Source organism: Aspergillus novofumigatus (assembly GCF_002847465.1).
Source record: "Aspergillus novofumigatus IBT 16806 chromosome Unknown P174scaffold_2, whole genome shotgun sequence".
Taxonomy (NCBI): domain Eukaryota; kingdom Fungi; phylum Ascomycota; class Eurotiomycetes; order Eurotiales; family Aspergillaceae; genus Aspergillus; species Aspergillus novofumigatus.
This window is the reverse complement of record NW_020194275.1, coordinates 3,640,817-3,661,039: the sequence shown is the minus strand read 5'-3', so window position 1 is coordinate 3,661,039 and position 20,223 is coordinate 3,640,817. Positions and strand designations below refer to the sequence as shown.

General features: G+C 49.2%; 10 protein-coding genes and 1 non-coding gene across 11 annotated transcripts; 7 read left to right on the top strand and 4 right to left on the bottom strand.

The window, feature by feature from the left end:
• The first annotated feature begins 209 nt into the window (after positions 1-209).
• P174DRAFT_385534 (putative mitochondrial inner membrane protease subunit 1) lies at positions 210-980 on the top strand. Its single transcript, XM_024823262.1, has 2 exons — positions 210-609; positions 675-980. The coding sequence occupies exons 1-2, from the start codon at positions 250-252 to the stop codon at positions 852-854; spliced, it is 540 nt and encodes a 179-aa protein (XP_024686172.1). The 5' UTR covers positions 210-249; the 3' UTR covers positions 855-980.
• Positions 897-2,427, bottom strand: P174DRAFT_439338 (mitochondrial 54S ribosomal protein mL38). The gene is made up of 2 exons (XM_024826772.1): positions 1,825-2,427; positions 897-1,749 (listed from the first exon to the last, which is right to left on the bottom strand). The coding sequence occupies exons 1-2, from the start codon at positions 2,360-2,362 to the stop codon at positions 1,028-1,030; spliced, it is 1,260 nt and encodes a 419-aa protein (XP_024686171.1). The 5' UTR covers positions 2,363-2,427; the 3' UTR covers positions 897-1,027.
• Positions 2,428-2,507: 80 nt separating this feature from the next.
• On the top strand, positions 2,508-3,662 carry P174DRAFT_385530 (mitochondrial 54S ribosomal protein uL4m). The gene is made up of 2 exons (XM_024823261.1): positions 2,508-2,660; positions 2,736-3,662. The coding sequence occupies exons 1-2, from the start codon at positions 2,577-2,579 to the stop codon at positions 3,525-3,527; spliced, it is 876 nt and encodes a 291-aa protein (XP_024686170.1). The 5' UTR covers positions 2,508-2,576; the 3' UTR covers positions 3,528-3,662.
• A 443-nt stretch (positions 3,663-4,105) lies between these two features.
• On the top strand, positions 4,106-5,654 carry P174DRAFT_364916 (mitochondrial 37S ribosomal protein mS47; the record flags this gene model as incomplete). The annotated part of the gene is made up of 3 exons (XM_024822028.1): positions 4,106-4,156; positions 4,234-4,395; positions 4,455-5,654. The coding sequence occupies 3 exons, from the start codon at positions 4,106-4,108 to the stop codon at positions 5,652-5,654; spliced, it is 1,413 nt and encodes a 470-aa protein (XP_024686169.1).
• Positions 5,655-5,712: 58 nt separating this feature from the next.
• Positions 5,713-6,929, bottom strand: P174DRAFT_439335 (Kelch repeat protein). Its single transcript, XM_024826771.1, has 4 exons — positions 6,719-6,929; positions 6,470-6,659; positions 6,093-6,437; positions 5,713-6,063 (listed from the first exon to the last, which is right to left on the bottom strand). The coding sequence occupies exons 1-4, from the start codon at positions 6,891-6,893 to the stop codon at positions 5,835-5,837; spliced, it is 939 nt and encodes a 312-aa protein (XP_024686168.1). The 5' UTR covers positions 6,894-6,929; the 3' UTR covers positions 5,713-5,834.
• A 2,783-nt stretch (positions 6,930-9,712) lies between these two features.
• Positions 9,713-9,872, bottom strand: P174DRAFT_t41. Its single transcript has one exon. It is a non-coding gene; the product is annotated as a tRNA-His (tRNA).
• A 517-nt stretch (positions 9,873-10,389) lies between these two features.
• Positions 10,390-11,615, top strand: P174DRAFT_502129 (class I SAM-dependent methyltransferase; the record flags this gene model as incomplete). Its single annotated transcript, XM_024831072.1, has 3 exons — positions 10,390-10,404; positions 10,550-10,613; positions 10,839-11,615. The coding sequence occupies 3 exons, from the start codon at positions 10,390-10,392 to the stop codon at positions 11,423-11,425; spliced, it is 666 nt and encodes a 221-aa protein (XP_024686167.1). The 3' UTR covers positions 11,426-11,615.
• Positions 11,616-11,815: 200 nt separating this feature from the next.
• Positions 11,816-13,179, top strand: P174DRAFT_439333 (metallo-beta-lactamase family protein). Its single transcript, XM_024826770.1, has 3 exons — positions 11,816-12,179; positions 12,250-12,868; positions 12,914-13,179. The coding sequence occupies exons 1-3, from the start codon at positions 12,058-12,060 to the stop codon at positions 13,097-13,099; spliced, it is 927 nt and encodes a 308-aa protein (XP_024686166.1). The 5' UTR covers positions 11,816-12,057; the 3' UTR covers positions 13,100-13,179.
• Positions 13,180-13,787: 608 nt separating this feature from the next.
• P174DRAFT_385521 (CCCH zinc finger DNA binding protein) lies at positions 13,788-15,314 on the top strand (the record flags this gene model as incomplete). The annotated part of the gene is made up of 5 exons (XM_024823260.1): positions 13,788-13,868; positions 13,933-14,064; positions 14,126-14,173; positions 14,237-14,534; positions 14,590-15,314. The coding sequence occupies 5 exons, from the start codon at positions 13,788-13,790 to the stop codon at positions 15,312-15,314; spliced, it is 1,284 nt and encodes a 427-aa protein (XP_024686165.1).
• A 343-nt stretch (positions 15,315-15,657) lies between these two features.
• On the top strand, positions 15,658-17,536 carry P174DRAFT_449176 (uncharacterized protein). Its single transcript, XM_024828818.1, has 4 exons — positions 15,658-16,229; positions 16,294-16,520; positions 16,580-16,836; positions 16,893-17,536. The coding sequence occupies exons 1-4, from the start codon at positions 15,737-15,739 to the stop codon at positions 17,320-17,322; spliced, it is 1,407 nt and encodes a 468-aa protein (XP_024686164.1). The 5' UTR covers positions 15,658-15,736; the 3' UTR covers positions 17,323-17,536.
• Positions 17,537-18,261: 725 nt separating this feature from the next.
• On the bottom strand, positions 18,262-19,701 carry P174DRAFT_510559 (DUF3425 domain-containing protein; the record flags this gene model as incomplete). The annotated part of the gene is made up of 5 exons (XM_024831688.1): positions 19,488-19,701; positions 18,959-19,460; positions 18,515-18,901; positions 18,355-18,463; positions 18,262-18,332 (listed from the first exon to the last, which is right to left on the bottom strand). The coding sequence occupies exons 1-5, from the start codon at positions 19,577-19,579 to the stop codon at positions 18,262-18,264; spliced, it is 1,161 nt and encodes a 386-aa protein (XP_024686163.1). The 5' UTR covers positions 19,580-19,701.
• Positions 19,702-20,223: the final 522 nt, after the last annotated feature.

Genomic DNA, 20,223 nt, shown 5'->3' with positions numbered 1-20,223 from the left:
AAGCGAAGACCAGCTGGCTCAACCAAAACCAGACATAATGGTTGTGGAAATAACCAGTCTAAGTACTCGAAGCCGAAGAGAGGAAATAAAAGTAGAAGAAGCTGCAAAGTGCGAAGAATTTTTAAACGAAGAACCACAGCACGTGACTTCCCTCGGCCGTGCCGCCTCTCCGCCTACAAGCAAATATAGCTCCAATCAGCCCGGCAGAACAAGACACCCAGACAGTCCAGAAATGCTCTGACCACACCAATGGAACGAATACTCCGCTCCGCGCTGAGAAGCGCAACGCCCGGCGCCGTCTTCCGCCTCACCCTCGACGGCCTGGGCCTGTTCTGCGCATGCACTCTGGTCTGGGAGCACCTGATCACCGTGCAGCTCAGCGAAGGACCCTCGATGTACCCGACGTTCAACCCGCGGGGCGATTACCTGATGATATCGCGGGTGCACAAGTACGGCCGGGGGATTGAAGTCGGTGATGTGGTTCGGTTTTACCATCCGACGTTCTTGGGAGTCAATGGTGCGAAGAGAGTGATTGGGATGCCGGGGGATTTTGTCTGCAGGGATCTGCCGTTTAGTACGGAGGTTGGGACGAGTCGGGAGATGATACAGGTAGGGATTTGATGTGCGGTGGGTTGTGGGCTACTGGAGTTTTGCTAATTCGGTGTTGTGCTTAGGTACCCGAAGGCCATGTGTATCTCGGCGGAGACAACCTGCCCTGGTCGAGGGATTCGAGGAATTATGGGCCTATTCCTATGGGGTTGATTAACGGGAAGATTATTGCTCGTGTTTGGCCACCGTCTAAGATGCAATGGGTGGAGAATACTCTGCGGCCAGCTCAGTTGGACGAGGAATAGACGGGTTCCCGGCGGTTATAACATGATTTGCGGCGCATAGTTGAGGCGAAGGTTAGGAGTTCGGAGTTGGTTAAACTTGTGTACATATTCATACATGTCGGTTGTACAATACAGATCTATCACCTGAAAGCTGTAACGGACAGAAAGGAAGCGCAAAAGGATACATAAGCAGATCACCGGAAGGTGGAAGGATTCCTCCTCTTATAAGGCAGAGGCTCGACTCTCTTCCGGCGCAGTTCTACGTCGGCCTCGGGGAAGCCAATCTCTCTCATGACTTCCAGCATGTTCTCATCCCATTGCGTTCTGAACAGGTGCGCACCAATGGCCTTGAGGTGATACCTGGCCTGCAGTGTCCGAAGAAGGACGTCACGGCTCGTCTCCATGCCCTTGACCAGAGAAAAGTTCAATGGAGCCGAATCCTTTTGCTCCATGATGAAGATGGAGAGTCGGTGGTAGGGGCTGCCCTTCTGAGCGACCGGGGGCAGCCATGGAAGAACAACCTGCGAATCTGCTGACAGGTTGCCGAGATCAACCTTGGTGGAAGTAGCGGAGATGGGCACGTTCACAGCAAGGTAGTGCATCTTGTAGTCGAATCCGTCCTTCTCGACATTGGGTACGTCCGAGTCGACAACGGCAATCGTCACGAGCTTCTCGCCAGCCTCAAATAGCTGTACATCAAGCTTTGGGGCCGTCGAGCTGTCCTTGGAGTTGACGAACTCTCCAGGTTGAATCGTATGTCTACCGAAATAGAGTTTGGTGTCCACAACAGGGTCGCAGTGAGGCAGAACATCAGGAATGACCTTCATTTGGGTAATTCTCTGCACCAAGATCTTGCGACGGTACTCTCTCCACTTCCGATCGGCCAGGAAGCGGTAAATAGGCTTGGTCATGTCGCCTAGGTCGCAATTCAAGGTTAGTTGCATATGGCTACTTGAAAGTGAATGGTATTCCTTCTTTAACTCACTCGTACCTTGCCCATCTTCGAATTTCTTCTTAACGATAGGGTCATTGATATCGGCATGGATCTTGAGACGCTCAAGCTCCAGTTCCATTGCCCGCAACTTCGACTTCTGCACTTGCTCGCCGCCAGCCTCTTCCGCAGGGATAGCCTGGAGCCTCGCAATTCTCTCCCGCATGGCCGTAATCTTCTTAATCTTCTCCTCGCGATCTGCGAGTAATACCTTCCGGGCTTCTTGGAAGCATTGATAAGGCAGTTGCTCAAAGGGGATGTTGGCGGAGCTCTGCAGTGCTGCTCGACGACGGCGGGAGCCAATGGGCGCAACGCCTTGCTTCAGCAGTTTCCTTTCCAAACGGGGACTTGTCACGAGAGCCGGATCCGGGCTTTTGTAGAAGGGTTGGCTTTGGGTCTCGGCCTGAGCTTCCTCGCGAGCCAGAGCGGTCGACTGAAAAGTCCGCGTCGACTGCAGCTGGAGGCCTGGCAAACCTCTAGCATAGGTTTTCTGGATGCATTGAATCAAAGGCCTCGAGGCCCGCTCACAAGGAGCCATTGTTGGCGGAATTACTTGATGGATGCGGTGGAGGAAAGGTGATGATCGTGTTGTCGGGGCAAAGGTGGTAGAGGGTCGGACGGAACTCTTTTTTTCACTCCGGCACAGCCAAGCCTCACCCAACTAGCGCGGACCGCCGCAAACCCCCGGATTGAACTTTTGCTTCACCTGCCCTGGTTCGATAACACAACAATATAGGACATCAAACAGCAAAATGCCTGGAACTGATGCTCTCAGCGCTCTTAGATGGCTTTCGCGAAGCTCGAGTGGCCTGTTGACAGGCGCTGAAGCCACAACGGTATGACTTTTCCCTTGTTTGAATCGCAATGTTGTATTCAACGATTCACATACTGACATACGTCCTTACTATTAGAAGCGATGCCTGGCAACACCTCTTTCGAGATCAATGGCAACAGAGGCCCAGCCTACGACCGATTTCCTCACAAGAGAGTCTTCGACCGGTCCCCGGCCCGCTTGGGACGCACCCGCCAAAGCCACCACCTACTCATTTCCGTCAATGGAACCCCTGCGTATCGTCGAATATCCTCGAAGCCATCTTTTGATGCCTCTACGAAAAGACATTCTTCACCGAGCCGTCGTCTATGAAGGTGACATGACCCGGCAAGGTACAGCAAGCACAAAGTGGAGAGACGACGTTCATGGCAGCGGTAGAAAGCTCTATGCGCAAAAGGGCACCGGTCGGGCGCGTGTTGGCGACAAAAAGTCCCCAATTCGACGAGGAGGAGGTGTCGCTTTCGGTCCTCACCCTCGCGACTTTGCTACGAGCCTCCCCCAGAAGATCTACGACCAGGCCTGGCGGATAGCCCTGAGTTACCGGTACAAGCGAGGCCAGCTGATCATCATCGACAACGAAATCTCGATTCCAGAGGGTGCCACCCCACACCTCATTAAGGAAATCTTCAAGGTCAACTGCTGGGGCCGCGAATTTGGACGCTCAACATTAATCACAGACCAGCTGAATGAAGGCTTGTTTGAGACGGTACGTGAGGTGGGAGAACACGCAAAGATCCTGAACCGCAAGGACGTGGACGTCAAGGATATCCTGGAGACAGGAAGACTGGTCATTGAAAAGCAGGCGCTGGACCGCATTCTGTCTCAGCATTCAAGGGACTTGGTCAACAAGCCTGCCACGGCTGTGTATTAGTGCAATAAGTTTGGCTTGGGCTGTCTACGGTTTTGATTGTATTAAAACAATGGTATCCTTGTGTATAAATAGATTCGACATGATATGAGTATCTTTGAGCCATCATAATTTGACAGTAATTGTGATTGAGGTTTCCGTCCTATCTGCCTTGAAGGCTCATGTGAACCTCCTAGCGTGCCAACTCCAAGATTTCTGACGTATTCCTTAATTCCTGGTCAAGCGCTATCAGTAGATATCATTACTCAATTTGAACCTTCAAACTCCCGTTGCGCAGCTAATTCCGTTGTCGAACCGCTCGTAACCGCGGAATTGGGGATGTGCTCGGCAGCAAAACCGTCCATCCTGTCCAAGCTGCCGGCGGAGGAAAATCAATCAGCGCGAAAAACTCCGAGGTCAAGCGCCCATCCAAAGCGGAGAAACGACATTCTTTCCCGAGTCATAAGCACTTAACTTTCTCCCTTTTCATTCATTGTCGCTTTCTCCTCAACGACGGACTGTCGTCTGCCTAGATGTTACTTCGACGCAGTTTCTGCCGCTTACCAACGCCGGCGAGCTGGATCTCGCGGGTTTCACCACCAATGCCTCTCCGCGCCAAAGTGACGAATCCAGCATTCGGGGCTGCTGCTAAGGTATGCTACATAGCTTGAGTCTGGTCGATGCGTCTGGTTCTAAATTGAAGCGTCTGGTTCTAAATTGAAGTGTATAGATGTCGACTGCTCCCGAACTCCCCAAAGAACTCCCCGGAGACGAGCCCGACGATGTCCTATTCAGCTCCCTCTACGGTGTACGATTGATTGAGCTCAATCGCCCCAAGAAGCTCAATTCGTTGAACGGGTCAATGGCACGGAAGATTCTTCCCCGGTTGAAGGTTGGCGACTCGGATTCTGGAGCGTGTTATAATGTCTTGGTTGCTAAGTCGGTGGATAGGAATGGGAAAAATCCCAGCTTGCAAACATTGTCATGCTTTCCGGTGCTGGCACAAAAGCTCTCTGCGCAGGAGGCGACGTCGCTTCTCTGGCTCTGCAGAACGAACAAGGGCCGGAAGGACAGCAAAAGTCGACCGATTTCTTCGGCCTCGAATACCGCCTGGACCACATTATCGCTACGTATGCAAAGCCATTCATCTCGGTGATGGATGGAATCACAATGGGCGGCGGCGTCGGTCTCAGTGTTCATGCCCCCTTCCGCATTGCGACTGAGCGTACTGTGTTCGCCATGCCCGAAACTACCATCGGATTCTTCCCGGACGTTGGTGGCTCGTTCTTCCTCCCCCGTCTCGACGGTGAGATTGGCACATATCTGGCGCTCACCTCGGAGCGCCTCAACGGTGTGCAGGCGCTCTACGCCGGTGTTGCGACACACTACTTTCATTCCAGTGTTTTGAGCAACCTGACCGCTCGTCTGGCGGAGTTGGTCTTCCGGGACCACGCGTCGCTTGCCGAGCGCTTGGACCTGGTCAACAAGACCATGGCCGAGTTCTCCGTCGGCCTTCCGCCGGTGGAACAGGAGCCTATTCACCTTGCCGGCAGCCTGCGGACCGCCATCGATCGCTGCTTCAAGCACAAGACCGTCGAGGAGATCTTCCGGGCTCTCGAGCAGGAGACTGTGCAGAAGGAATGGGCTCAGAAGACATTAGAGACCCTGTCTTCTCGCTCGCCCACATCGCTCAAGGTGACCTTGCGCCAGATGCGCGTGGGCAAGCACTGGTCCATTTCCGAGACCTTCCAGCGGGAGTACCAGATCGCCGCTCAGTTCATGAAACACCCCGACTTCGTTGAGGGCGTCAAGGCCCGTCTGATGTCGAAGCCCCCTCGCCAGGCTACATGGCAGCCCGCTACCCTGGAGGAAGTCACCAGTGATGCTGTAGATGCCTTCTTCAAGCTTCCCGAGGGCGAGTCCCGGCTAGCACTCTTCAACAAGACCGACTACAAGCAATACCCTCACGCCTACGGCCTTCCCAGCGAGGCGGAGATTGAGAAATTTGTCCGCGACAGCTCAGAATCTGCCAGCAAGACCGTGGCCGATTTCGTAGAGAAGTGGGGTCACAAGGAGGGAGCCAGAGAGAAGGTTGCAGAGGTTCTCGCTAGACGAACAGTGCAGACTCCAGAGGGTCTGCGGTGGGAGTAATTCAAGGACAGTGCAATATCCAATGATTAATTCTATGTGAGCTGTGCATATGGTTGTATCTTCATCCACGTGTATTCTTAAATTAAATGGTACTAGACTCAATCAATCCCGTCACATCACTGTACAGGTGTTCCGAGAGAGCCCGGATCCTATGTACACATACGGTATTCTGTAGACATGCTAGAACGAGAGAATCCAAACATCACCCAGCCTCCCATTCGACTCATCCAATCCTCCCTGCACAACAATCGCATTCTCACCGAGCACATCAGCAGCAAACCACCCACGAGCACACGGCGCCTCAGCACCCTGCGCATCTACCCTCCTCCATGACCTCTCCTCCATATCAAACACCCACACATCACCCAGCATCTTCCCCGCCCCCTGATGACCCAAAGCACTAGGGTCCCTCTCCCCAAACAGCGTCACCAGCGCCACCCGACCCCAATCCGCACAGGAAGCAGCGCGCTGACGCTCCGCGCCTCAGGCCCACTCACCCCATCTGCAACAAACCGATACGACGACCAGGCGTTCGCTTCTGGAGAATACACATCCACACTGCCGCCTTGCTCGTTCTTCCCATCGAATCCATTCATCCGGTACAGTGCGCCGTCAGCAAACGCAATCGAGGTACCCCCGCGAGGCGGATCCGGCGCAGACGCCAGCGCCGTCCATTCCCGGGTTGAGAGACGGAAGGCCCAGAGGTCGGAAAGACGGCCGGTTTCCGGGCAGCCTGCGTGCAGGTAGAGCGTGTCGGTGCCGTCGCTGGTCATGCAGTGGTAGCTGCGGGGTGGGGGTGGATCGCTGAGGCGGACGTGATGAGTCTCCAGGCTGAGGTCTGGGGGTTGAATTCCCAGACTGCGCCGGCTTCGTCGATGGGGGCCATGGCGGCGCCGCCGCGGCCGGAGAAGAGGTAGATCTTCTTGCCTAGGGTTGTGGAGGCAGATCCTACTCGCGGGGAGGGGACCTGTGATGTTGATGGTCTGGCAATGGTTGATGTTGGATCTGTTGGCGGTTAGATAACCATTGATTTATCTCACTTGGTTTAGAGATGCTATCCTTACTTGTGCCATTCAGGGCGATGGTATGGACATCATTATCGCGGGGTTCGCGGGGTCGTAGCTCTCCTCCAAATACGTGGGCCATGTTATCGACAACAGCGAGGACTTGGGAGGACCGTTGAAGACTCTCGGCGTCGAGGACCTTGGTCCATTTGCCGGTGACTTGGGTTGCTACCATTTTGGTTGCTTGGGGGCTGTCTAAGGAGTAGCTATATGGGCCGGGAGCCTTTGAAGTTCTGCGTATGGGCTGGCTGTATTTGATCGTCAGTGGGTACCTTGGGAGTAGCCTCAGTGATAACATTTCTCCGGCACTATATCGATCAATGGTTGGATACAGCGATAACGTGGTATCTCAACTAATTCTACCATTAGTTCTTGCATATAAAAGAGTACTTAATCTAGCAAGCCACCAGTCTTCTGGAAGACGCGCGAGATATCATCCTCGCCAAAACCACGTGGGCGTTTTTTATATTTTGTTGTAGCATAAACCAGTTTGCCCACAATCATCCATTCGAAAGCTGCATATTATGGAAAAAGCTAGCCTAGAGTCTCTGCTCTGTAGGAGGAAAAGTCTACAGAAACATAACCACTGACAAGGGCTAGAATCAACTGTAATCTGAAAGGACCAGCTAACTAGACAAGTCGAAGCGACTTTCATATCGTCTTCCCTAGACCTGGGTTCTTCTAAGCTTTAAGCTCGGTGCTTGAGGAGTTGATATAACTGTTGATCTTCATGGATGGGTCTTCTCAGTTCTACCCAGACACTTCTCGGGGAGGACAAGCATCATTATCACCATGGATAAGTGGAAAAGTTCCCAACATTTCAACAGGTTAAGGCGACGGACTGTGAATGATGTCTGATGGTCAGCTTCTATCAATATACTAATCCAAAATCTAGTGAATTGGTGGTGATATACACAGGAGACTCTGTATCCTGGTCCTATCATTCACCAAGAAATCATTACATAGACTTTCCTCCGTCTGTGGTCGATTACATTTATAGAATGTATAGATCAAGCACCTAAGCTATCTTACAGGTTATCTGTCAGAACATTCCGTTCGCGGTGCTCATTACAGGAACACCAAGTATCTGGCCAGGTTTCTGAATCCAGCAATTGCTCTTGCCCGAGATAGTCAGACTACATGGTAAAGGCAGACTTGCAAGGGCTGAGGGATGGCCAGTTACTACAATAGGCAATCTGAGCCATACCTTCCGATCTGGCTCCGGATCACAGTGATTCTTTCACCGTTTCCTTGTTTTGCTTCTAGTTTCTCATTCTTCCAGCTTCTCAATCTTCATCGCAACTTCATCCATTTCCTCCCTCGAAAGTTACAATTGCTTTAGACAAGCCCTGGATCACAATGGATATGTAATCCATATATCGATTGCGTTATAGAGGGTAATGCCTTGACACTTTGCTGACAGTGTCGCGGGGCTCGCGCTCTGTGAGCCCATCTCCTTGATAACTGCTTTGGAGGCGAGGACTGTTCTACTCTGAATAATCTTCCGAATCTCATTGCGGCTATGAAGGTAAGTCTATCAAAGGCAAAGCCACTTCTTGACATCCTGGGTGATCTTCATGTGTGTGAGCATGGATACTAATAATGTGGTTTATACAGATCAAGGGAGATACCACCAAGCCACCAACACCACCCCAACGTCAATAAAGCCTTGATCGCACTCCATCGGCGAGGAATGAAGAATCCCAGGGGAAACCAGCTACAAAGACGAACAGTTTTGGCCAACAAGTATCTCCAGCAAGTAATCTCCTTCACATAAAACATCTTCTGCTGGTATCCAGAATCGTACGTTCGCCGCTCTATATTATCATAAATTCGAAGTCATCATAAAGAGTCTTCATAATGACATTATCACAGCATGCAACAGACTCTCCCGCGCTCCGGCATACTTTTGTCATTTCACAGGCATATGTGGATGCAGAAACCTCAATCCGGCAGCCTACCTGTCGGGCAAGAGGCGACACCGTTCTGCTAGCCAAAAAGAAATATCAAAGAGATTCTTTGAAAGGAAGACAAATGAGAGGAAAGCTGCTCAGGCAGCTAAGAAAGGAGCAAACAACGCCACCAAGTCTCTCAAGAGGCGTCATCGTTCCCCTAGCCAAAAGGCTAGATCAAAGCGATTCTTTGAGAAAAAGACAAGGCTGCAAAAACAGCAAAGAAACCACCAATGTTTGACTTTCTTTTTTTACCTGTTTGTCAAGTAGTTGTTCAAGTTTGTACCACGGACTTTACTGAGGCAGATTCTCGAGTAGCTATACAGCTGCTAAGATGTGAAATAACTCCTGATGAAACACCTTTTAATGCAGCAGAGCTTGTTTGCAAAAACAGCTCCTAAAGGTGACTAAATAGCAGTCCTAGAGGATGGCTGAATATCAATTAGACTATTATCAGTCTGGATAACATAATAGGGCCTGAAAAATCTATGAGACTTTAAGATATAGTTAAGAAAGGAGGATATAATACATACAAGAGGTGTGTCACTTCAGTCTGTATAATAGAGTGGGTTGCTTATACATGTAAAGGCCTGTCTTAGCATATCTTCCACTATGCAAGCTCAAAGAGTTAGAACTAATCTTTTAATGTCTTAACCAACCTTAGGTACAGCGTAGACATAGAGATGGCAATTCTGCTAGTATTTATGGCCTGCCTCTCTCCCTTTCTTCCTTCTTTATCATCCTTATTTCCTTCTCATGTATTACCTCTAGTCTCTTGTCCTTCATTTCACTATTCTTTTCAGAATATCACTGTGGCTAAGGGCCAATGTTGTATACATCCATATGATAATATACCTCTGCAAAGGCTGACTGACTTTTGGAGGTTAGTAATCTACTTTACTTGTTGAGTGAGAGGAGCTATTATCATAGCTATACATTATTATATTAATTTACTGAGACCCATTGTGAATCTTATCCAGGTGTGGTGTTTGGGGTTTGCCAAGAGACCGGCAAAAAGTATTCGAGAAAATAAAAAAAAGTTCGACAAAGGCAGGGTTCGAACCTGCGCCTCCGAAGAGAACAGATGTATTGTAGTCTGAGATCGACACAATTCACTTTTTTGGATTAGTATACTGGTAATAGAAGCGGAGGACCGGGCATAGCTCACAGTCTGTCGCCTTAGACCACTCGGCCACTTTGCCTGGATTTAGGGTTGAGGTTATATTAAGACATATAGGCTACATTACAGAACAAGTGTCAAATATGAGGTAGACATTTTCTTAACGCACTTGGGCCAAGAGGAAATTGACCTGTTGGATAATGGGAATTCTGTCTGTTTCTGACATGCTGTACAATCTGGGTACTTACTACGAAGGCGCATTGGTAACCTTCTTTTTATGGAGCGGGAGGGAACATGACACTGCACCAGATCATAGGCCGCACGTAGGCGACCTACACCAACTGGTACGTTGCATTGAATAATAGGACTCTTCCCTGCCGAGATGCTTAAAAGAGCGGATATGCTCGCTCTTGATCTCATGTCAGATGGACACTTCCTACTAGTAGTTCGTATTCAACCGGATTGAGGCATTGCTCAAGCCGTTTAATCTTTTCCTGCCTCAAATACAAGGGATAAGTTTGATGTTCTCAGCCCCGAGAAATATCAGTGGACCTATAAATAGGACTCCCCAGACACCAGGTTGGCTTCTACAGGCAATCATGGCTATCAGGCAGGTAGAACACGGATTGGAGCGGTGCTGCACTCAAAAGGAATATGCCATTGACTGCAGTTACTTCAATATTGCTCTCTGTACCGGAGCTACGTCTTGGTAGGGTTTTTGTTTGAGCAATGTTAAGTACCTCAGTATGGATTCGATAGCACTTTGATACGGAATTGCTAGAGAACACCCACTGGTGGATTGGTGGTGCATGCTTCCCCGCAAGTAGCACTGATTTACGCCTGTCATGTCCAGACGTTAGATCTAGTCTACCTAAGATGTCAGCGCACCTTGGTGGATATTTTGCTCATTCCCCGCACGTAGCCCAGACTCGAATCTGTCACGTTCGCTATTGTTCTGCAATGATAAATGAATGAACTCTGTCCCTCATCTGCGAGCTCTTCGAAAAATCCAAATAATCTCAACAAGGACTTATACTGAATCGAACAGCCGTGTCTTCCTCCTCTGACCCTCCCGCTGCAGGTACAGCTGCAGAACATTTTGACAAAGTCAGCGCCTCATACGAACGTGTCACTGGCGGTTGTACCCGCGAGGTTGCTCAATTCCTGCTCACTCTCCAACCAACCGTGGACACCTCATCGGTTGTGCTCGACAATGCCTGCGGAACTGGGATCATCACTGAAGAGATTCTTGAGCGCTTTCCCACATCTTCCAAGCCAAAGGTCTATGCCGCTGACTTCGCGCCTTCAATGGTTTCGAGCCTGTCCACCAATGCGGCGAGTAAAGGCTGGGTGAATGGCGAAGACGGTCTCGTGGAAGCATCAGTCATGGAGGCGGAGGAACTGACCTTCCCCGACAACATGTTCACCCACTCCTACACGAACTTGGGGATTCTCTCTGAAAACCCGGAGAAGGGGGCTTCGCATATTTACCGCACTCTGCAGCCTGGCGGGACAGCGTTTGTAACGACATGGTCGAAGTTGGGGTACTTGTCGCCTGTGCGCATGGCGCAGAAATCTGTGCGGCCCGACAGCACTCCTTTGGGAATTACCGATAAGCGAGGGATGGTTTACTGAAGAGAAGCTCCGACAAGTTCTGGAATCTGGGGGTTGTAGGGCTGCAAAGGTTCAAATTCAGACCCGGACCAGTCGCATATCGAGGGAACGACCTGGATGACTTGGTTGATATTATGGAGGCTGCATTCTCGTCAACGATAACCGGAGGTTGGAGCAAAGCAGACCCAGCAAAGTTGCCTGCTGCGCTCCGTGAAAGCTTGAGCGATGTGGTGAAGGCGAATACGAGCATCGAGATGGTGGCTTATGTCGCGGTCACAAGAAAATAGGCCATGCCGAGGTATCTAAACTGTTGTTCAGTTCCAGCAACGTAAGTAAATTGGTCTGGATTCTTTTATTATGTAAGGTGCCAGCAACTTCGTATTCACTTGTCAACTCATCTCGTAATACATCTCGTATTATAGTAGGACATGATTAGATATCCAAAGCCACCAAGATAAGCAATTCGATCTGGACTGCGACCAGTGACTCGTAAAGAATTGGCCTTGGAGCTGATTATGGGATCACAAAAGTGGAAATAGGGAAATAAAAGGACGATGCCAACCCCATGAAAGAGAAAGGATCATCAAGGCTTAGGACATCGTACACGCAATTTCGTGGTTCCTGCATTTAGCCATTTTATTTAACCTCTCATAATGGATCCTTCTGCTTTAGACCTCCTGATCTGCTCCACCTGCGGCGTCCAGTATGATGCCACGTCCGGGTTGAAATCCTGCAAGATCTGCGATGATCCACGACAATACGTTCCTCCATCGGGGTAATTCTCGCTTCCCTTTCGCCTCTGCAGGTTCGCAGTGAGGAAAAATTTGTACTAATTGATGGAATAGACAATCCTGGACAACACTGCGCTCTCTTCAAGCGTCGCCTGTAAAGTATCGCAATGTCTTCACCACCGACCCCGAGAATCCCAACCTCATCAGCATCCAGACTGTCCCAAAATTCGCCATTGGTCAACGAGCATATCTCTGTCTCGATGGGTCTGGTTCGGGCAATGTTCTTTGGGACTGTATCACATACCTCGATGACGAAACGATCCGACATATTACTTCTCTAGGAGGAATTCGGGCCATCGTCATCTCGCATCCGCACTACTTTTCTACCAGCATTCAGTGGGCAGATGCTTTCAAATGTGATTTGTACATCTCTGCTGAAGATGAGGAATGGGTCGCCAACAGAGGCGATGGACACAGGTTGAAGCTGTGGAAGGGGAAGAGACTCTCTCTTCCGAGCCATACGCTTGATTCAGCTCAATCTGGTGATGAGACCTCTGATTTCGTCGCTATCAAGACCGGCGGCCACTTCCCGGGCAGCTCAGTTCTGTGGTGGAAATCCGCGAAGAAACTGCTCATTGCGGATACCATCATGATTGTTCCCAGCGGACTTTATCGTGTGGACCGACCCCCTGGTACCGCCTCTTATGCGTTCATGTGGTCGTATCCTAACTATGTAAGTGTCCACCGTCGCGACACTGTCAATAGACTAACCAGCTAGATTCCGCTTCCCCCGGATGATGTTCATGGTATTTGGAAAGCAATCGAGGATATTGATTTCGAGGACACCCATGGTGCCTTTACTGGACAGGATGCTAGGGGTAACAGTAAGTCAAGGATTTTGGAGAGCGCAAAGATCATCATCAGGGCCTCGGGGTACCCGGAACATCCTATATTCCAAGAGTGAAAGATGCCAAGTTCGCACTCAGCTTCTGAAGGCAAAGTTGTACGTAGCCTAGGTTGTTTAAACGCAATGCAAGAAAAGAACTACTAAATGATCCTCGTATGCTGTTTGCATGGGTGCCACAGTGCAGTTACCGCAGTACAAGAAACTTATATTCCTTTGTCCTAGGGGTGAGGGGGTACCTAGCACAGTGATTGACTCTGGTGTAAATGCAAGACCCAGCATTGACAAAGGATAGCATCCCTGAAATTTGCTCTCTGGATAAATAGTGTGCTATCCTTGTAATATCCTGACTATAGATCCTATGTACTGCTGCCTAGCTATATTTGCATCCAAGCAACATTGAGCCCTGGAATCCAATGTACACCTGAATCGAATGTTATGCAAAGCAAAGCTGGGCACAGCGCTATCTATCATATCTACCATTGATCAGGACATTTGCGTGCACTACTAAATATTTATTGGATAACAACAACTCTAGGAATTCTGCGGCGCAGTGAACAACTCACCCAGCCGGGGTAGTAACAAGGCTGGGGAGAGGGCCTTTTGGGTGTTGCAAGGCTGATGTATCATGCCCTTTGTACTTTAAATATGCGGCCCCTTGACCTCCAACTTTCTCTTTTCTTCTACATTGCTACTTGCCTGCCTTTCAATCTCCCTCATTATAAGCTACTTTATTTGGAAATCAACCATGATGTTTGATATTGCAGATGTGAAGACACGGTATGGGGATGTATGTGTTGTTGAGGATAGCAAAGACAAGATCATTATGGTTTGTTGGCCTTGCAGAGACACTTGAAAAGGATTACAACATAACTTACGAAATCGACATATAGGATCTCTTTTCTTATATTGAAGACCTTACAAGGAAACTCCAAGAGGGGAGGGATGAGTTTGATAATCACAAGCGGCTTATAGCCTCATTCAAGGAAGACATCAAGAACCTTGAGAATATGCGCCGTGATCAGGTGGGTCATTCATTTATCTTGTTCTCTCCAAAGCTGTCCGTCTCTGACACCTTTATTCCAGGCTAAGCTGAGTTTTGTTTCCGTTTTGGTTGATGGAGATGGTATGAATGTACGCCACCTTATCTCTGATATACCTTGATGCTCAGTATTTGACCGATTCCACTTGATCCAGTTTCATGGAAATCTCGTCAAAGATGGGAAGCATGGTGGCCTGGAAGCTGCACGGCTCTTGATCCAGGCTGTCCAAGACCATATTCAGAAAGTTGACCCAGAAGCACCGCCAAATATCAGCTGCAAGATCCGTGTGTTTGCTAATGTTGAAGGTCTGACGGAGGCCTATCGTAATAACAACATTCTCAGTGCTGGGGAAAGCTTGGCCTCGTTTATTCAAGGGTTCAATCAGGAGAATGCATTATGTGATTTTGTGGATGCAGGAAATGGAAAGGAATGCGCTGATGTTAAGCTACGAGGTCAGTCCCTGAGCCCGAGAAGTATATACCAACCTAACAGACTTTCAATTTCTAGCACGTTTTGAGCAAGATTTTATTGACGTACATTGCCGAAGGATTATCTTCTGCGCCTCCGCGGACAACAGCCATGCGCGTGTTCTCAGCGCACACCGAGGATCGAAACGCATCTCGCTCGTCAAAGGGCCCCCTTTTGCCAAAGAGATGGAGGAATTAGCAGCGGGTTTCAAAACCGACTCTTTTGAGAAAGTGTTCATGTCGAACAAGCTGAAGACCACCAGAAGAGTTTCCTTCAGCGCTACAAATACCGCTATTACACCCCCGGGGACACCTACTCCCAACTACGCGTCAGCAGCGAAGGCAACTCCTCCGACACAATCATCATCGCTGCTCGTGAGTTCTCCAGCGCACGGGGCGAGCAAACTAAGGCCGCCAGTATGTGTGAATTCCAGAGGCCAACGAGTGGACCGTCCCTCGCGATATTCATCCAAGGAAAATGTAGAGACGCTGAAGCGCAGGAAACTGTGCAACCAGTTTCATCTTCTCGGATCATGCCCCTATGGCAACAACTGCACACACAAGCATGGCCCGCCCCTCAGTGCCACGGAGACAACCGATCTGAAGCATATTGCCAGATTATCCGTCTGTCCCAATGGTATCTTTTGTGATGACGTGACCTGCGTCTGTGGACATCGTTGCCCGCAGAATAATTGCTCTGGTCGTGGTTGTAAATTCCCCGACAGCATGCACGGAGTTGACACAAATATTGTCAAGACGATCTGATGGATGCCAGATAATTGCATAATTATGTCTTGCGATCTGTATCTGATCTTGCACCGAGCGAAATTCACAAAGATGAGCATACCTACATAGCTGTTTATGTCTCGGAGTAGCCCATCCATGGTAGGCTACCCGATTTCCCGATTCGGATCTATAGGGGTCCTTGGTAATCCAGGGGCAGCTGTCTGTATGGATGACGTGAACAACACATAGTTAAGTAGATTGAAGTAAAATGGTGTCCCCAGGCCAGTTCGCCGCCGAATCGGGAATAGTCTGACACGGGCGAGAATCAACACCACCACCACCACCACCATCATCATCATCATCATCATCATCATCATCATCATCATCATACTACTTCGCCAAGTCTCCCAACACTTTTGTCTTTATTCCGGTTGACGATTGATCGTTTTATCTTCCAAAACATGGAGCTGGCCCAGACCCAGCTAGCTCGAGCTGTTCCACCTTTGCGCCGGAACGCTGGGACTTCAAATCCATCGATACACTCCGACCGTCTTGCCCTCACCTTCATGTCTGAATGGCGTTCATTCACGAGAGACGCTTTTCAAGTTTTTCGAGAAGCTGGAATCACCCACGAAGTCCCATTTCATGATGAGACTGAGCTATACACAGTCGGAAATGAACTTGGCGTATCCGGTAGGTTCGTTCGAAATCTTTGCGATCCGGTTATGAAGGCCCTTGCACCATTACCGGGTATGGCTTCAATCCGATTCGCCGATTTCCAAGCAAGCTCCACCTCAGAAGACGTTGTTCCAGATGTATGTCTGGGTCTTATTGCGATTGACCCCACACCTGATAATGTTTATTTGGTTGGAGAATTAAAGACACCATGGACCATCCCCGATGCATATCTTCATCTAAACCGACCTACATCTTATCGCCTCGAGCCACTGATAGGTTTGCCTTAACCCGTATTCTCTTATTTTAATCAAAACTCGCTGACTCTTGGACCATTGTTTAGGACAGCTTGTTGCTCAAATGCGCACGTGTTCGCTTCGCTTTGGATTTTTATCCACCTACAACTCTACGGTTTTCGTCAAACGAGCAGCGGACTGTTCTTTTCTCCTTTCGCCGCCCATCAAGCACGACACTATGCAGCCTTCCCTTCGCCAGTTGTTTGCTGGTTTTTGTCTAATGGCCTTGTCGGAGCCAAAGTACTTTGAAAGTCCGTCATTTCAGCCAAGAGATGTAAGCATTGACTCGGGTAACTGTGAGAGATATGGTGTAGCTGCTGATATATCGAGAAGCTACGAGGCCCTCCTCCTCTCCGCGTCTCCGCTCGTCTACTCAGAAATCCCGACGAACCGCCCCTATCATTGACGAACGAATTAGACTCTGTCACGTCGAATAGTGTTATCGTAAACACTGACAGATCTCCCCCCACAGTGATCAATTGCGTTCGCCAGTTATCAGACCCAACAGTCAATTCCAAGGCAACCTGGCTAGCCACAATAAATGGAACGCCTGTGGTTTTAAAGTGTTGGCAGCTCAAATATGAAGAGTTGTGAGTCAGACTACTTTTATGGCTTGTTATTGGACTTACTAACCAGTTACGTTTAGGTTTGATGCCGAAGCGGCGGTTTATGACCGTGTTTGGACTCAGCGGCCGGCTGGTGTTCATAACTTTGCTAAGTGGATCTTGAGGGGAGAGATTGTGTGCTCGAGCATCTTCCCATCGGGATATGTCCTTGTGTTAGAGCATAGAGACGGGATGCGACTTGACCGAGTCTGGCATACTCTATCCGAGATCGAACGAGCCCATGTTCAGTCCCAATGCCTTAATGGCATTCATGCTTTACGACAAGTGACCGTCCGTCTTGATGATGCGGGAATGCACAATATTCTCTATAGCAGGGAGAGTGGTGTGGTAACTTTGCTTGACTTCGAAAGTGCGCAGGAAGTTGAAAGCCACTCAGTGATCCCTGCGTATTACGAGATGGGTGTCATGTTTGGTTCTGATTTTCTGTTGGGACGTCCGTCTGGTGGCTAGTCTTATGGTTATGGATTCGGTGCATTGCTTCATGTATGGACTCTTCTGAACAATCAGAAGCTCAAAGGCCGAGATCGCAATGCTAGAATGTAGGGCTAGGCCCAAATGTCTTACGCAGGCGAGCACTTTGGCTTATATTGATATCCAGCATGCAAGCAATCCAAGCCCAGAATAATATAGAGAGAAACAGGATCCGGGTTGTACAGGATTCTCGAAGCCTTTTAAGCTTGCTTTTAATCAATTCTGAGATCGCAGCACACTTATATGCCTGTGATTAATGAAAAATAACCCGAAATCCCTTCGACTCCAGACTCGGTAGCGGCACAATCAAATCGTGAGCGGGCTTAACATCCTTCTCCCCCGTTTCATAAAGGCTGAAGTCGGGACCCTTAGGACGAAAAAGTGTAGCGGTACAGTGGTTGATTTCAGCGTACGCGAGACTATTCAAGCCAAGTCAGAGAAAATTAAGCAGGCTACAAAATCTCGCTTCAGCTGACTACGCAAAGGCGAAGGGGTTTGCCAAGGATCTCGACGAAGGGAAGTATTCCTTCACGCTGATCCACTGCATTCAGACCCTGGAGTCACAGCCCGAGCTCACGGGGGGAGATGATGCAGTTACAGGCAATCCTTGTGAAGAGAAGGCAGGAAGGCAAACTTAGCCGAGAGGCCAAGCGAGAGGTGTTAGCAACCATGAGGAAAACGGAAAGCTTGCAGTACATACTTAGTGTTCTGCGGGAATTGCACGGTGAGTTAGAGAAGGAAGTTGAATATCTAGAGGCGAAGTTTGGTGAGGAGAACTTCACACTCAGAGTGATGCTAGAGTTTGCTGAAGGTCTAAGAGATATAGATTGGTAGATAGGAGGGCAGTTCATAATGTCATGCCAGCGCCTCTATGCCCAGCAGGTCCTCGCCTCTAATACTGCGCCACCACTCACTTTGTCATACAAGTTCTCCCTCTTCACCACCTAGCAGAGACCAGTACTTCTTCAGAAACCACTCCTTTTTCCCAGCTGCGGTTGTCCCATGGAGTACCAGTCGAAGCATATCCAATGGAAGCATCTTGATCCTTCCTCCCAACGCCTGCCCTTCCCCAACACACTAAACCAGTGGCAGCATCGCGGAGAAATTCATCCTTGTCTACCTCTTGTTAGTGGAGGATGAGATTCCTCCGTAGCGTCTGAAAGGGCAGAACATCAATGTACGGAGGATGCTCGACAGTAATTTGTTCAATACTTAGCCGCAGGTCTGGCTTGAGTGTCATGAATACCCTCTGCACTATGCAGATCATGTTTTCCTTAGCCAAGTCATCTATTGATGCCCTAAGCAACCGATAGAATGGCGAGGGAGATTCCTTAGCACACATCATCTCCTCTATAATGCTAATATGCATCCTGAGAGTATCCATTGCGGCTAACGTATAAATTGTGTCTAGGCGAAGATTGTTGGCATATGGATCTGGTGTAGGCGTGACTGGTCCAGTCCTGAGTATCCTGACCTCCGTAGAGCTGTATGGGCTGGGACGGTGTGTTTGTACCTTGAAATGTGGGCTTGAGCAATTGCATTTGATGGTGGTGGTCATCTAGCATTGACCAATGCCGTCCTTGTGTTTGTCATGGATGAGAACGGAAGGATTAACGTGGGTTGGAGGAACCCATACACTTGGTGCCAACAAGGGAGTTTTTGATGGTGGGAATTGTTTCATGGAGTCCGAGATTGCTAGTGTTGATGGGGAGATATCTGAATGTGAGGGTTGTGCTGTGTAATCCCTGAGTATAGAATCCCAGACGTTTGGCGACGATAGGGTATTGTCTGAGGATGTCAAATGTGTCGCAGAGTTCCAGAAATTCAGTGCTGACGCGGTATGGTCCGACTGTGGAAGAAGCTGTTGGCAGTCTTTGGGAGAAGTCATTGATGAACTGGAAATTGACACATCCCAGACATCATCACCTAGTATCGACTCGGATTGGATTTTGCCCGTCATCGGGGATCTCTGCGCCAGTGATGCTGCAAGCATTTCAAGGTTCTCTAATTGCTCACGGAGCTTCTCACCTAGAAAGAACACTCTATCAGTAATTTCTTCCCACCCCCATATCTTCCCCGATCTATCTTTGGAGAAATCCAAGCCGGACTCATGGTATCTATGTTGCGCTCGGATGTTCTGTTACCGCCTCTTTTCGGGGTCGCGATGGACGGGTTTTCGCTTCTCCTTTCCCATGCTTTTGCTCTGTGTTTTGTCCTCCGTCGTGTCTCGTGGCATCGTGTATATTGTTTTGTCGTGTGGATCCTTAGAATAGATGGACGGATGGATGAGGTAGGCTGGGTGGGATGGATGAGGTAGGCTGGGTGGGACGGCTGATGGGGAGAGTGCGGAGTAAGACGACTCAAGACATGGTCAGCCTAGAGCGCCTGTCTACGGCGGACGACAGCAGCGGAGCGTCTGTACTCGTTCTGGTAACTAGTCAGATTGTCTGTCAGATTGCATCGACAGCTATCCCCACACTTCAAAGGAGAACACAAAAAATATAGCATTCAAGTGTATCGTTGTGAATATATTGCATCACTCCCTGGCTAGGCGAGCATGTAGCCTGAATGCGACCTCACTGCTGATCTTCGGATCCTCAGACAGGCTACATCAAGCGTTTATATCGAAGAGACCACCCCTTATACCTGTGTGTTTGCAGCACAGCAATCTGCATTAGCAAAGGAGAAATGCATTCTTTTAAGGTCTTGGTAACAGGGCCATAGTCCACTAAGACTGAACAAATAGTTTGAACAGTAAAACATCCATGTCAAATCCTACCTACCAGGTAATAGGAATCATTCTGTGAGGCAGGATTCTAGAGCATTGGAGATGCTAGATTATTGGCTAGTAATATCTATGATCAATAAGACCCCGCTAAA